The sequence below is a fragment of the Vigna unguiculata genome, chromosome 5 (assembly GCF_004118075.2).
Source record: "Vigna unguiculata cultivar IT97K-499-35 chromosome 5, ASM411807v1, whole genome shotgun sequence".
Lineage (NCBI taxonomy): Eukaryota > Viridiplantae > Streptophyta > Magnoliopsida > Fabales > Fabaceae > Vigna > Vigna unguiculata.
In genome coordinates this window covers 8031405-8047065 of record NC_040283.1, presented here as the reverse complement: position 1 = coordinate 8047065, position 15661 = coordinate 8031405, and the positions used below count along the sequence as shown (strand labels likewise).

At 30.9% G+C, this 15661-nt stretch overlaps 2 protein-coding genes across 2 annotated transcripts; both read left to right on the top strand.

The window, feature by feature from the left end:
• Positions 1-5108: 5108 nt before the first annotated feature.
• Positions 5109-8940, top strand: LOC114183116 (alpha-galactosidase 1-like). The gene is made up of 15 exons (XM_028070002.1): positions 5109-5398; positions 5679-5737; positions 5936-5992; positions 6122-6156; positions 6263-6366; positions 6460-6535; positions 6633-6691; positions 6774-6839; positions 6926-7009; positions 7258-7322; positions 7410-7492; positions 7591-7681; positions 7907-7956; positions 8041-8181; positions 8600-8940. The coding sequence occupies exons 1-15, from the start codon at positions 5226-5228 to the stop codon at positions 8690-8692; spliced, it is 1236 nt and encodes a 411-aa protein (XP_027925803.1). The 5' UTR covers positions 5109-5225; the 3' UTR covers positions 8693-8940.
• A 2425-nt stretch (positions 8941-11365) lies between these two features.
• On the top strand, positions 11366-14892 carry LOC114183212 (receptor-like protein kinase FERONIA). Its single transcript, XM_028070144.1, has one exon. The coding sequence runs from the start codon at positions 11902-11904 to the stop codon at positions 14602-14604; it is 2703 nt and encodes a 900-aa protein (XP_027925945.1). The 5' UTR covers positions 11366-11901; the 3' UTR covers positions 14605-14892.
• The last annotated feature ends 769 nt before the right edge of the window (positions 14893-15661 follow it).

Sequence of the window (15661 nt, the reverse complement as noted above, 5' to 3'; positions counted from 1 at the left end):
TTGAAGTTTAGACTCAACTCGTAAACTCATGTCACTTTATAAGTTCACTCATCAATTTCAACTTGAATCGAGGCGTAAACTCATTTTTTGCACACTTTTTGAATATATATTTTTTATTTGATGTTATTGAGTTTAACGATGAAATAACTCAATTTGTTGTAGTTTGAACTTACATTAACTTGGATAAAATTTTTAGGATTGGCAAATTAATATTTTTATATATAAATTATTTTTTCTAATTAAATCAAAAGACTCTTCATTTTTCTAATTAAATCATTTTTTAATTTTCTATTTTTATAAAGTGATTCTCCTATGCATTTTTCAGTTTATAATCTTTCTAATTTATTGAATTAACATATATGGACATTTTAATTTTTACTTTAATTCAAGATTATTTGACTAATTCATTATGTGCAACTTGTAATGCAGTCTAAATACATCCATAAAATTTTACAAATTTTACCATATATGCAATGGAAAACACAAAATTTCATAATTTAGGTTATACTAATTTTGGAAAAAATAATTAGAGTTCGTGCCAATTTTATGAAAGAATTCATACAATCATAGTTACATACTAATTTGGGACAAAACTTGATTTGAGAAAAAACATCACTAATAGGATAATCATAAATACATAAATCATAGATACTAACATCAGTCAGAAGAGTAGAGATATTGTGGATATTGTGCGTTTTTCAATCTTTTTACCTTTCTTTCTACTCTTATTCTTTCTTAATGATTTACTTTAAAAAAGACCTTATAACTAGTGACAAAATCTTATTATCTCTTGACCAATATCCATCAATTTAATTTTTATTTTATTTTTTAAACAACAAATATATATAAATAAAATTGGTGATACAATAAAAATTTGTACTATATTTAATATAAATAAAATAATAATATATAAATATAATTTTAAAATATATAAAACATATATAAAAAATAAAATTAAAAATTTTTGGGAGAGTTGTGACTCCCCTCGGTCATAACAATGGTCCGCTATTGCATACATGGAAGTTGTGCATTATTATTTTAGAATGATGAAATTATTATTTCCTATTTTGATTGATTATGGTATTGAAATATTAAATTAGTATAATATTTATCTTTTTCGTATGACATTACGAGTTAGGTTCATGAATCAAATCTATGAACTTCTGACAAGCTATGATGCATCCATATCTCAACTTAGGTCACATATTCGTCTCTGACACGTATTCATGTTCAATATTTTAGGATACTTTATTAATACTTATTAATGAAGTATTTAACTTATAAATTCGTGACTACAAGAAAATATTTGAATAATAATTAATTTTATGACAAAAAATATTAGTGACTACAATTTAAGTACCAATTTATAAATTAAAAATTATTGATAACTAAAATAGTTCAAAAATTATAATTGATCCCTAAATTGAGTATATTTGAGATGAAAATTTCTCAATGTTTGTATATGATATGATGGATATAATAGACTAAAAAATATTTTAACAAAAATTAGATGATTATCATTTTAACTTTAAAGATAAATATACTATAACTTTAAATATAAATAATAAAATTATATTAAATGAAATTGAAATTGGCATTTAAAATTATAAAAATATAATAATAACAGCAACAATAATAATTTAAAACCAATAAAAACTTAATAAAACCTAAAACCATTATACAAAGGGGACAACCTCACGCATATGCACACCATTCATATTTTTCAAAACACCATTCATAATTTTCGAAACAGTTTAATAGTATCACCAGGAATCCATGAAAAGAAGATAATCGATCTTGGAAAGATTCAGACAGAGGAGAGTACATTCTCCTCCATTAATATTTTTCAAAACAATTTAGTATTATCACCATGAATCCATAGAAGATAATCGATTCTTCTTTAATAATACAACCAAATCGATTCTTGACTTTTTGAACCCTTTTCTCCTTTTGCAATCCATCATCTTCCATGAGTCTATCATATTGATAATAAAATTAAAATATATTAAACAAATATAATATTAAATTTCATCAACTAAATATATTATAGTCAAATTTTTCATGAATAAAAATATAAAAATAAATTATTGTTTAAACTGAAAAAAGAATTATATTAACTAACATTAAATGTAAATAAGAAAAATGACTTTAATATTCAAACATGAAATAAAAAAATAAAAAATAAACTAAAATATTAAAATATGATTTTTTTACTGATTATGTGAGACCGACTTAAATAAGTTGGTGGATCAAAATATTCGAGGGGGCTTCTTCCTGTACCCCAAAACATTTCTTGTACCTCCAAAACTTTCCTTATTAACTTTCTTTATTCCCAATTTTACCCTTAAATGAAGAAAGAGAAAAAACAGTAAAAAAATTTAACTGCAGTGCATCCGTGCACCCAGCCAACGAATCTGCTTTTGTTGCAGGCCTCTGCACCCCCAAAGAATATCAATTTCATGTGTGCCAAAACGAATTTTCATATCCGCTTCAGAGAATAGTACAGCAGATTGCGAGATCTGTCTCATTTATTTTATATTTCTCATGAAACGGATGACAAAATCCATTACAGAATTATAAGAAACGGATGGCAGAATCCGTTTCAAGATTTTAAGAAACGAATTTCACAATCCGTTTTGCTTTTTTTTTTTTCATTTTGTAAAAAATGGATTTCACAATCCGTTTTATATAAATTAAATTAAATTAAAAAATACTTAAACTTTAAATTAAAAAATTATTAATAGTATTATAACTTTTTCTAATTTATTTAAAGTATATGCTTTTTAAATTTTAAATGTATTTTTTATTATTTTTTAATTTTTGTTTTGTTTATTTATTATGTTTTCATATATTTTAATATATATCTAAAAATAAAGTAATATATATATATATATATATATTTAATTTGTAAATAATTTTTTGAAAAATAGATGTAATTATAAAAATAAATAAAACTAAGTGATAATTAAACTTTAAATTAGATAAAACCCAAAAATGAAAATTTGTTCCCGTTCTTTTTAATTTTATTTTAAATATAATGTCTTTTGAATTTTAATTATTCTTTTAGTTTATTATTTTCAGTTTTAATCATATTTACATATTTAATGTATATTTTAAAAATAAAATAATATATTAATATCTTTTAACAAATATTTTAAAATAATATAAAATATTCATATTTATATAATTTTGCTTTTATATAATATACTAAAAAATAAACAAAAAAAAGTATGAAACAGATCCGTTTCATTCTTTAAATTTGTTTTTTTGAAATGGATATCGAGATCCGTTTTATACTTTTCTAAGACGGATCACAACTTCCGTTTTTAAAAAAAATGCTAAACGGATTTCGTAATCCGTTTCACATTTTTCTGAAACGGATTACGAAATTCATTTCATAAGAAAAAAAAGAAAAAAAATACAAAACTGTCACAGTAAATATCATAAATTTATTAGGAGTAAAATGGTAAATTTGGAAGATATAAAGAAGATTTAGAGGTGCAGGGAGAAGACCCCAGTATTCCATCTATTTCACATTTTTTTCTACAAAATATGTGGACCGGTTCACATGATCCATCCCATATTATTCTATATTTTTATCATAATAAAATATGCAAATGAAATATTTAAACTCTACTAATACTTTTTATATAAATAATGAATACTAAAAAATAAAAAAATGATAAAGATTCTTACCACTTATTTTAAAAATAAAGATCTATTCTTAAAGCATTTTATACGCTGTTGATTTTGTTAAAATAAGATTCTCTCTTAATGACTAGAATGTGTTTAAAATAAATTTTCTAGAAAAATATTTTTATTAATTAAGTTAACTTATTATAAATTATAAAAATAAACATTTAAATAAGTTAATGATAAATTGGCTTTATTTATTTATTTATTTTTCAATCTTATATATTATATATGTGTTGGAAGAAGTTTGTAGAATTATATTGGTATTGAAAATTCCACCGACTGGAGTATAGTGTAGATAGTTTCCACAAACCCTTATCTTCTGATTTCATCTCACATGCATTGTTCACAAAGGGTCCCTTTCTTAGTACTTATGTGTCATGCTTACACCACAACCTTCCTTTTTCAAATACAAACTACACTTTCTACTTTTCTATATGTTTATCCATTAATCTTGCTACTTTAATTCTTCATTATTCATTCATTAATTACAATATACAGAGTATCGTTTAATATTATTCAGTAGTTTAATTATTCAATCAATATAATTAAAAACATTAAGTTGTGTTAAATCCAACCATCATTTTCAAGTCAAATATTTGAATATATATATATATATATATATATATATATATATAAACAAATGTAATATTATTATAAAAAATATAATACTAGCATTTAAGATTTTATTAAAAATAAAGTATATAGATATAGATAAATCTAATAACCCATTTTTCTTTTATGTTTAATTTTTAAGTAATTTGAAACTATATAGTAAACTCGTAATTATATTCCATATAAAAATAATCAGAATTAAAAAGAAATGACAAACTACTAATAATATTAATTTCATGCTTTAAGTATTCATTAAATATAATTAAAAGCATTAAATTTAACTAAATCCAAAGATCATTGTGGAATCAAAATTTTATTAGGATGTTGTATATATATTGTGTTTGGAAGAGTTTTATATAATAATTCTTTTATAAGAAGATAAGAATAAGAAGAAATAAATTTTATGTAGACCGAAATTGATTTATTTAAGTTGAAAGTAAAATTTAGAGAAATAATATAAAAATATGAATTAATATATAAAAAAATAATTTGTAATTCCCTTAAAAAAAAGTATTTTGAAGATAATAATGCAAACAAGTTTATAGAAGCTTGTAGACAAACTAGTATCGTCTTTCAATTGAATGTCTCAAATTATATCTCACATGAAAATTGGATCTTATCACATTACAGTCAAATTACTGTTTTGCAGAGTACTCACACTTCAACGGTCTGAAGAGAATACAATGAAAACAGTATTTATCCATGACTCATGAGTGAATCATTATAAAAGTTCAAACCATATTAAAAAATTTGAAAAAGATCATTTTTAACTTTTAAAATACTTTATTTATTTATTTATGTGTAATTAAACTCCAAAAGAACAACCTTGAACCGAGGAACATAGCAGTGAAGAGAATCTGTGTATAAAAAGATAAGGGATCTTGTCTTTCTCACTGCAGTTGAAGTGAACACACACAATGGAGAGAAGAAGGAATGGCTATGAAGTGCTGGTGGCTATGTTGACCCTTTTGCTCTTCTCATTGATTTGTGCCACTGCTTCATCATCAGACCCAGCACAACTTCATGACCATGTGGAGCAACACAAGAGGAATCTTCTTGCTAATGGCCTTGGTAGAACTCCTCCAATGGGGTATGTCTGTGATTTTGTGTTCAGTAACATAAAGCTTCTTCTTTGAGTGAAAATGAGTGTTTTTTTTTTCACTCTCTTTTTCCCTGTTTATCTTTACAAATTACAACACTTCTCAGCCGACTGTTGTGAATAGTGCTGGCAAGAATCTTGGGAGAACATTTTTTTTTCCTCGTACCTTAAATAAGCAGTTGCAACTACACATAGCTCATTCTTGTCTGATTCCAAGTCTGTCCATCAAAAAGATTTATCATATTACTTACAACAGTTCCTTTTAGTGCAGGTGGAACAGTTGGAATCATTTTAGCTGTCAAATTAACGAAAAGATCATCAGAGAAACTGGTATTTGGCCCTTTCTGTGTGTGTGTTATGTGAATTTTGTATCTATCTATCTATTATCATCAGTTTATGATTAGATATATGAATTATGTGTACAACTGAAATTAAACTAGCTTTTGGCTTTTATTTTAGTTTTTCTTAGAAAAGATTCACTTGGTTGAGAATTCAGTCTGATTGTGAATTTTTCATATGGGTTTACAGCTGATGCCCTTGTTTCTACTGGTCTTTCTAAGCTTGGATACACATATGTCAACATAGGTACATGGAAACACCTATTTGTTTCAAGTTTCTTCTTCTTATTACTTAATTAACATTGTGCTTCTTTACTTTGCAAAATGTCATAAGCACAAGCAGTTAAACTTAATCCACAATTTTCTATTATTGCAGATGATTGTTGGGCTGAACTAAACCGGGATGCTCATGTAAAGTTGTTATGGTTTTTATACCTGAAAGTTCTCACATTCAAATTAATTTTTGTTTTTGGAACATTTTTTACATAGGCTATTGTTGTTTGTTGTATTGTTGTAGGGTAATCTGGTAGCAAAAAAGTCAACATTTCCTTCTGGAATCAAAGCTCTTGCAGATTATGTTCACAGCAAAGGTCTTAAACTTGGAATTTATTCAGATGCTGGGTACATAGACTTAACCAAACAACTAACCAATGCAGTCCTATGTACTTCTTTGTAAAATTCTTAACTAAGCTTTTAAGATGCTCAATTTTGCAGGTATTTTACCTGTAGCAAACAGATGCCTGGTTCTCTTGGTCACGAGTTTCAAGATGCCAAGACTTTTGCATCATGGGTATTGCACATTGTGCTCTTTTCTTCTTTTTTTCCTTGGAATAATCGTATTCAGTGCAATCAAACAAATGGTTGTTTTGGTTTGGTTTTTTTTTCAGGGTATTGATTATTTGAAGTATGATAACTGTAACAATGATGAATCAAAACCAACTGATAGGTACTAATGCGTATCAGTATTATATTTTAACTGATCGAAGTGAACATTTGCATTTTGAAAACTATGGTGTTCATATGACTAGATACCCTGTTATGACTCGGGCTTTATCAATGGCTGGTCGTCCAATCTTCTTCTCTCTATGTGAATGGTAATTTTATTTGTTTTAGTATCTTATTGCTCCTCCAATTTTATGTTCATGTTCTTCACTCTAATCATAGGTGCTGTGTTTGCTAGGGGAGACTTGCACCCTGCTTTATGGGGTGCTAAAGTGGGAAACAGCTGGAGAACTACCAATGACATTAATGATTCATGGGAAAGGTGAAAATTGTGCTTTTACTTAGTACAAATGGAGCAAAGTTTTATAGCCATCAATCTGGGTTGCTGGGTTTTTCTATGTTGTTCTGCTGGTCTTCAAAATACATTGATTTGGACATAATGATATTTTGATGTTTTAAAATATATTTTGTATAGTACCAACGTCAGTGTCATCAAATCAACTGGTGCAGAGTTATTGGATTAATATGGATCTGTAGCTAACAAAGGTTACCTACCCTTGTCTTTGGCAGCATGATTTCAAAGGCAGACATGAACGAGGTTTATGCTGAATATGCAAGACCTGGTGGTTGGAATGGTTAGAATCTCATTAACCTTGTTCTTTCTGGGAAGATGTTTTATCCAATTGAGAATTTGATATCCATTGAACATGTGAACTCAACAGATCCTGACATGCTTGAGGTGGGAAATGGAGGGATGACAAAAAATGAATATATTGTTCACTTCAGTTTATGGGCCCTTTCCAAGGTAGTACCATAATTCTTTTGTTTTCAAATTCACTGATTTATTCAAAAGCATGTACAAGGCCTTCTTCTTTTATTTCCTCATGTGAAGGTTTATTGCAGGCTCCTCTTCTTCTTGGCTGTGATGTTAGAAACATGACTAAAGAGACTGTGGAGATTGTAACAAATAAGGAAGTTATTGCAGTTAATCAAGGTGATACATAGTAATCCATAAAAAAATGTCATATGATAGATTTATCAATCTTCACAAAAAATACTGAAAAAGTCACAGCTACCATGTTGACAGTCTAAAACCGTTTTCATTGTCTAGAAACTTTTCACACTGTAAAAATGGGTAATTTTGTAAGTTTATATCAGACTCATTTGTTATTCATTATAGCAAGGTGCTGTTACTGATATTTGTGTCATACAATCTCAGATTCACTTGGTGTACAAGGTAAGAAGGTTAGGATGGAAGGTGATAGTGAGGTAAGTTGAATTTGGAAGACAGCACAAGATTTTGTCTCTATTTTCAGATGAACAATAAATTATGATGCATGAGCTTTTATGCAGATTTGGGCAGGTCCTCTTTCAAGCTACAGGGTGGCTGTTGTCTTGCTTAATCGTGGCCCTTGGAATGTTTCCATTACAGCCTATTGGGATGACATTGGTTTACCATCAAAAAGTGTTGTTCAAGCGAGAGACCTTTGGGAGGTACTGTGTTTGTATGCATTCAATCTTTTGTTCTTCTTAGTCTTCCATGCCTGTTTTGTTTTCAGGGTGTTTTTTACCTAAGTGGGGCAAATTTGCCCACAAATTAAAAATGATAAGTTTGAAAAAATTACGGATTATGGGTAAGTTGTGTGGACTCCAGACGAGTTCAACTTCAGATATACAAAAGTCATGACAATTTTAGTTTATACAGGAGTCGTCAAGAGTTTACACAAAAGTCAAGCTCTTATCATTAGATTGTGACTTAGGAATCCTACTTGGATTGTGACTTGGTTCATAGTCTCCGTCACAGAACAATTGTACAACAACTCGTAACATGATGCTATGACTTATCTCCTACAATGCATGTTTTATCTTTTCATTACAACTGTGCTGATCTTATCTGCTACAATGCATGCAGCACAAGACAGTGGTGGGACGGTTTCAGGGAAAATTGAGTGCCGAAGTGGAGCCACATGCGTGTAAAATGTACGTGCTGAAGCCGGTTGCTTGAGTTCTGAAACAGCTTGTGGAGTCACTGGTGTCAATATTGTTTTTCTTACCGAGTATAACTTGTGCACCACTTTCACTTCAATAAACATTTTTCTGTGCTTCTATTCATAGAAGCTTGCTACGTTGTTTAGTGTACAAAGCTGCTCAATGGAAGCAGTCACTCGGATGATAATAAAACTGTTGACATGCTGAAATGATTCCAGCATCCACAAATTTAAACAAATCTTAAGTGAGCAATCTTAATACAAATTAGCATTTGTTGGAAATCCCAGTCAACCAAAAATACAATAATTTACAAATAACTTTTGTTTAGATTAAATATACTTTTAATTCTTAAACTTTAACATTAAATTAGAATTCGGTTTTGTCTTAAATTTTAGATAGAAATAGTTCTTTTAATTAATGATCTTAATTTTTTTTAAACATAAAATTGATTTATTCCAATTCTTTAGATGATGTAGTTTTGTGATAAATATAAAATTTATTTATAAATTAAAATGTATCAAATAATATAAATATTTAATATACTAAAAAAATTAATTTAATTTAATTATTTATTTATTTATTTTAAATTTAAAATCAAACAGTACGAAACTATGAAACCAACATAACATATCTATTTTATTTTATTTTATAAATTGATTTTATAAAATTAAATTAAATTTAAAGTTTATTTATTAAAATCATTTAAATTTTATGTTATTAATATTTGTTTTTTTTTTCGCCTTATCATGTGTTAATAGATCGCCGTATATAAGATGTAAACTTATCTTCCTAATAAGTTCGACTTTCTTGATAATTAATTAGATAAATAAAAAAAAATGAATTTTTGAACGGAAAAAATTAATTCAAATACAACTTTCAATCTCATTCATTATTTTAAAATCAATTCGAGCTTACTTTCAACTAAATATAGTAATATGTTATGTTCCTACCTCATGATTTGATATATTCTTGACGAAAGTCCAGTCTTTAGTCTTCACTAGCTTCACTAAAACAAAACTAACAATACTATGTCTTTTTGTTAATTAATAAAAGCCCGTTTCTGTTAATAGCTATCCAACAACTGTCATAATCATATTGCTATTTTCTGCGTCAGTAATTTGCAATTAAGGACTTCTAAATGTCTCAACATATCTGTCATTTCCATGTTAGATACTCCTTACTACCAACAATTATTCTGAGCAATTAATTAAGCATAAGAAAGAGACCTGATAAGTATGAAAACGCGTTTTTGCAAGTTGGAAGCTGTTATCTGTCATCCAATCATCAACGCTTTTGAATTTCTCTTTTCCTGCAGAGTTGGAACGCCCAACTGGGTGGTTTACAGCCAAACAATCATGGACATTCGGTGCATTATTATAAAAAAAAATTAAATATTTTTTTTTTCTCAAATTTAAGTGAAAATTTAAATAATTTACTCTTTAAAATTTTGATTTAATTTAATCTCTCAACTTCAAAAATACGTGGATTTAGTTATTTTAATCCAATTTTCTTAAATTTGTTTGATGTTTTAAATGTATTTTATAGTAGTATTTTAACTAACATTGAAGTAAAAATGTGTCAAACGGTGTAAACAATTCAAATATTATTATAAAATGCGTTTAAAACCTTAAATAAATTTAATAAAATTTGATTGAAATGACTAAAATCCACACATTTCTATAATTAAATGATTAAATTGAGTCAAAGTTTCGAAGAAAGACTAATTTTAATTTTCATTGAAATTTGAAAGATAAAAAACATATTTAATTCTAAAAAAATTATTAATTCAAAAACTTCATTTTAGGGTTAGTTTAGAAATCTATCTTCATTAATGTTTTATAATTTATCTTCATAGTAAAAATTTAGATACTGTGAAAACGAAAGTATTCTTGTAATAGAACTACGATTTTCTCTTAATAGCTCGTGTAATAAAAATCATACAAAAATTAGTTATAATTGCCGTGGGTACCATTTCCATTTTAATTAAACGTCACACATAAAAATCATACGCATTAGTAATTAATACAACATTAATTGTTTAACTTACAAATCATCTTGAGTTATGGTTTACCGTCCACAATAACTTGATCCAAATAAATATGGTTGGCTCTTCTGAAAAATTCTCAAACAAGAATTATTCTAAATCTTCAAGAACATCTTCAGAGTGTAAGCATTCAATGTATCTATGTTATATTATTATTATTTTATTCAAATATTATATTTATTATTTTTAGATAATGAGTAATAAATACCATAAATTAGTAAGAAAAATTCTCAAAGAAGATCGGAGGAGGATGTGATATTCACACTAGAATTACTTAGATGAAGTATAATTAAGTGAAAAAATAGATGATGTATTCCAATTATTTTAAAGTTAATTTAGAAAAAAAAAACGGAAAAACCATCAGCAAATTCAATTTTGATGTTACTAATTAAATTGAATATTGCTTTTATGAATATAAATTAATGAAATATATAAGAATACTAAATAGTTTTTTATTTAATGTTTTTGTTATAAGATAATTGATTTGTCTTAGTATATATTACTAGTTAAATAATAAATAAAGTTATACATATTAAGAAAATGACCGAAAGCTATCGGTTTATTAATTAATTTCAGTTTTGTTTGTGAAATGTTTTTTTTTTTTTCTGTTACAGGTAGGTGTTGTATTTAAGATAGTTTTCGGTATTTGTGGCACTTTCTCACTCCTTTTCCCTCTTCCACCATTTTCTCTCTGCTCCTTCCAGCTGCAAGCAACTGCCAAATCCATTCCAGTTCAACTCTCAAAACTCGGGATCGTCCCGCTTTGACTCACCGAGTTGCTTTTCAGCTCCTCTTCCCATGGCATAAGGTAAAATACCTTCTTTCTCAAACTTCACTTTTCTTCAATATTCAAACCATTCTCACCCTTAATAGTGATTATCCCACATCTTTCATTGTTCAACCTGTTGTTCACTGAAAACGTAGTTCATCATTCCCCTCCACCTCTGGATTTTACCGGTTTTGGAAAATCCGGGTCCAAGCTGACCTGATCATAACCCACCACCCCACTTCCCTTTCCTGATCTGGGTTCCTAAAATATAAGATCTTCGCATCGAATTTGTGGTCTTTGATTGTTTTTAAATTATGGATATGTGGGTACTGTAATTCCCTGCAAGAGGTGTTGGCAATTGTATGGTAGAAAACAAAGCATTTTGAGTTTGGGTTTGGAATTTTGTATCGTGATGTGGAGCATGAATCGGTACTGTGTTTGTGTTCCATTGTTGGTGTGCTTGGTGTTGGCTATTGAGGTTGTTGTAGCACAGGATTTTAAGCCTACAGATAATATCCTGCTGGATTGTGGAGGTCCTCCATCTAGTACTGATACTGATGGCCGTGAATGGACCACTGATGTTGGTTCCAAGTTTGGTTCCTCATCGGAAAAATCCACCACCGCATCGCAGGCTGCAACTCAAGACCCTGCCGTCCCCCAGGTGCCCTACATGACAGCACGTGTGTTCCACGCGCCGTTTACCTATGCTTTCCCGGTGGCTTCCGGTTGGAAGTTCCTCCGCCTGCACTTTTACTCGGCTTCTTACTCCAACCTCAATGCATCTGATGCCCTTTTTGCGGTGACGGCAAATTCATACACGCTTCTTAGGAACTTTAGTGTTGCTCAGACCACCCTGGCTTTGAATTATGCCTACATTTTGAAGGAATATGCCATCTATGTAGAAGGGAAAACCTTGAATGTGACTTTCACTCCATCTACAAATGCATCCAACGCTTACGCGTTTGTTAATGGGATCGAGGTCGTGTCCATGCCTGATATTTATACTTCTACTGATGGAACTACCATGATAGTGGGTACAAATACTGCTTACACTATTGATAACAGCACTGCACTTGAGAATGTTTATAGGTTGAATGTGGGTGGGAATGATATCTCTCCCTCCCATGATACTGGTATGTTTAGGTCATGGTCTGATGATGTTCCCTTCCTCTTTGGCGCTGCATTTGGAGTTACAGAGCCTGCTGATTCAAATGTGAAGTTTGAGTATCCTCCGGGCACACCAAGTTATATTGCTCCACTTGATGTCTACACTACGGCCAGATCAATGGGCCCGAATCCGAAGATCAACACGAATTACAACTTGACTTGGATCTTCAACATTGATTCGGGGTTTTCCTATCTAGTGAGACTTCATTTTGCTGAGGTATCATCAAATATAACCAAGGTTAATCAAAGAGTGTTTGATATATTCCTCAATAATCAAACAGCTACTCCACAGGCTGATGTTATTGCCTGGGCAAACATTTTTAGCCTTTCACATTCTAATGGGGTGCCTGTGCATAAAGATTATGTTGTCTTTATTCCCGATGAGGGGGAACCACGGGTGGACCTGTGGCTTGCATTGCATCCAGATCCAACTGACAAGCCCATGTATTATGATGCTATCTTGAATGGAGTGGAGATCTTCAAAATTAATGCTACTGCAGGAAATCTGGCAGGGACAAATCCTATTCCTCCCCCTGTGCAAGATATAATTGACCCATCAACAGCTAGAACACATAATCATGGTAAATCAAAGAATCATACAGGCATAATTGCGGGAGGTGTTGTTGGAGGAGTTGTTGTAGTACTTGTGATTGGGCTATTTGCTTTAGCTGCATCTCGTCGCCGTAGGCAAGGAAGGGATTCGGGTGCAAGTGAAGGGCCATCGGGCTGGCTTCCACTTTCTCTTTATGGTAATTCACACTCTGCAGCTTCTGCCAAGACCAACACAACAGGAAGTTATGCTTCCTCTCTCCCATCAAACCTTTGCCGTCATTTCTCATTTGCTGAAATCAAGTCTGCCACAAACAACTTTGATGAGGCTTTGCTTCTTGGCGTGGGAGGATTTGGTAAGGTTTACAAGGGAGAAATTGATGGTGGAACAACCAAAGTTGCAATTAAACGTGGAAATCCACTATCTGAGCAGGGGGTGCATGAGTTCCAAACTGAGATTGAAATGCTCTCTAAACTTCGTCACCGTCACCTTGTCTCTCTGATTGGATACTGTGAAGAAAACACTGAAATGATCCTTGTTTATGATTATATGGCCTATGGAACACTCAGGGAGCATTTGTACAAGACCCAGAAACCTCCACTTCCATGGAAGCAAAGGCTTGAGATATGCATTGGAGCTGCTCGGGGTTTACACTATCTACACACTGGTGCTAAACACACAATCATCCACCGTGATGTGAAGACAACAAACATTTTACTGGACGAGAAGTGGGTGGCCAAGGTTTCTGATTTTGGATTGTCAAAAACAGGTCCAACATTGGATAATACCCATGTAAGTACCGTGGTAAAGGGTAGCTTTGGGTACTTGGATCCAGAATACTTCAGGAGGCAGCAACTAACTGACAAATCAGACGTTTACTCATTTGGGGTGGTTCTCTTTGAGATATTGTGTGCTCGTCCAGCTTTGAACCCAACCCTTGCTAAGGAGCAAGTGAGTCTGGCTGAGTGGGCAGCTCATTGCTACCTCAAAGGCATTCTTGATCAAATCATTGATCCCTATCTAAAAGGCAAGATAGCTCCCGAATGCTTCAAGAAGTTTGCCGAGACTGCGATGAAGTGTGTGGCTGACCAGGGTATTGAAAGGCCATCCATGGGTGATGTCTTGTGGAACCTTGAATTTGCTTTGCAGCTGCAAGAGAGTGCAGAGGAAAGTGGCAACGGCTTTGGCGACATTCACAATGAAGAGGAGCCGATTTATACAGATTCTAAAGGAAAGAAAGACTCTGATGCGATAGCGGGTTATGATGGTAATGTGACTGACTCCAGAAGCAGTGGCATTTCAATGAGCATTGGAGGTAGAAGCTTGGCCAGTGAAGACTCTGATGGGTTAACCCCAAGTGCTGTCTTCTCCCAGATCATGAATCCAAAAGGGCGTTAAGTTCGTGCAGTAACAACCCTCTCACTGCATACAGAGCCAATCACTCATTCTGCAGTGCAATCGGCTTTCACCAAATTTCAATGTTACACGTTATTCATTTTCCTAATATTTCTATTCATTTCTACGGTTGTTTCTAATTTATTATGATTATGTAAGTTGTAATTTGTGACCATGTTATGTAAAGATTGAAGAAGAGCGAACGTGTTGTAACGAGGTTGCTATATCTGAATTTTTTGAAACCCTCATTTTCTTCCCAAGATGGATAATGTCGTGCTTTTCTTAGTTGAACTACTTTGTTTCTTTGTAAGATAATAAGAGTCAACAAACTCAAGATTAACTACTGGTTTATAGTAATAAATTATGATAGTACGAAAGAGTGTGCTCTATACCAAATCATGTAGGTCAAGTTACTATGCAGTGTGTTGATTTTTATTATATGGGATGACTTAAAACCAAGCATGCCCATTACCATCATAATTATCTGTATAAAAATACCACTATTATCTGTATAAGAATTTTAAATATTGTAAAATTATACCCGAAAACATGTTCAGCAGAGATAACGTGTGAAGGCCTTATAGAGGGAATAGCATTTTTCAATATGCATGACACCATCTGACACCTGTGCGGTGTGTAGACAAGAAAGAGGAGCCATAAAGGATGAGGAAAGAGCCAATTATCATTTATAAATGTGACACTTGCACCAAATTCCACCTTCATATTTTTTATTCTCTTTTGTCTTAATATATGGGTGGTTGTTTATATACTCTGATATAAGATTAGGTTATAAATAAGCATATAATAAAAAAGAGGCATTGACCAAGGAAATGCTTAAATGTGAAGTGAAGGTGATCTCAGCTTTGTGTGTGGAAGGCACATTGTTGTAAATTGTTTGGTTTGAATTGGCTGGCTGTGTAATCTTTGTGTGAGGGATGTCTAAAGCTCCATCACTACTGAACAATTGAAAAAACAAAACGTTTGAGGTGTGAGATGTTGATGAAACCTTGCAATACAGCTAACCAATTGATCTATTTTTTGTCCAAGTTTAAATCCTATA

What these genes read in the sequence shown, in the direction of transcription:
- LOC114183116 (XM_028070002.1), top strand. Translation starts at nt 5,226, where the DNA reads ATGGAGAGAAGAAGGAATGGCTATGAAGTGCTGGTGGCTATGTTGACC. An exon ending in AACTAAACCGGGATGCTCAT is followed by an intron (nt 6,157 to 6,262) that starts GTAAAGTTGTTA and finishes GTATTGTTGTAG; the next exon opens with GGTAATCTGGTAGCAAAAAA. An exon ending in AAGACCTGGTGGTTGGAATG is followed by an intron (nt 7,323 to 7,409) that starts GTTAGAATCTCA and finishes TGAACTCAACAG; the next exon opens with ATCCTGACATGCTTGAGGTG.
- LOC114183212 (XM_028070144.1), top strand. Translation starts at nt 11,902, where the DNA reads ATGTGGAGCATGAATCGGTACTGTGTTTGTGTTCCATTGTTGGTGTGC.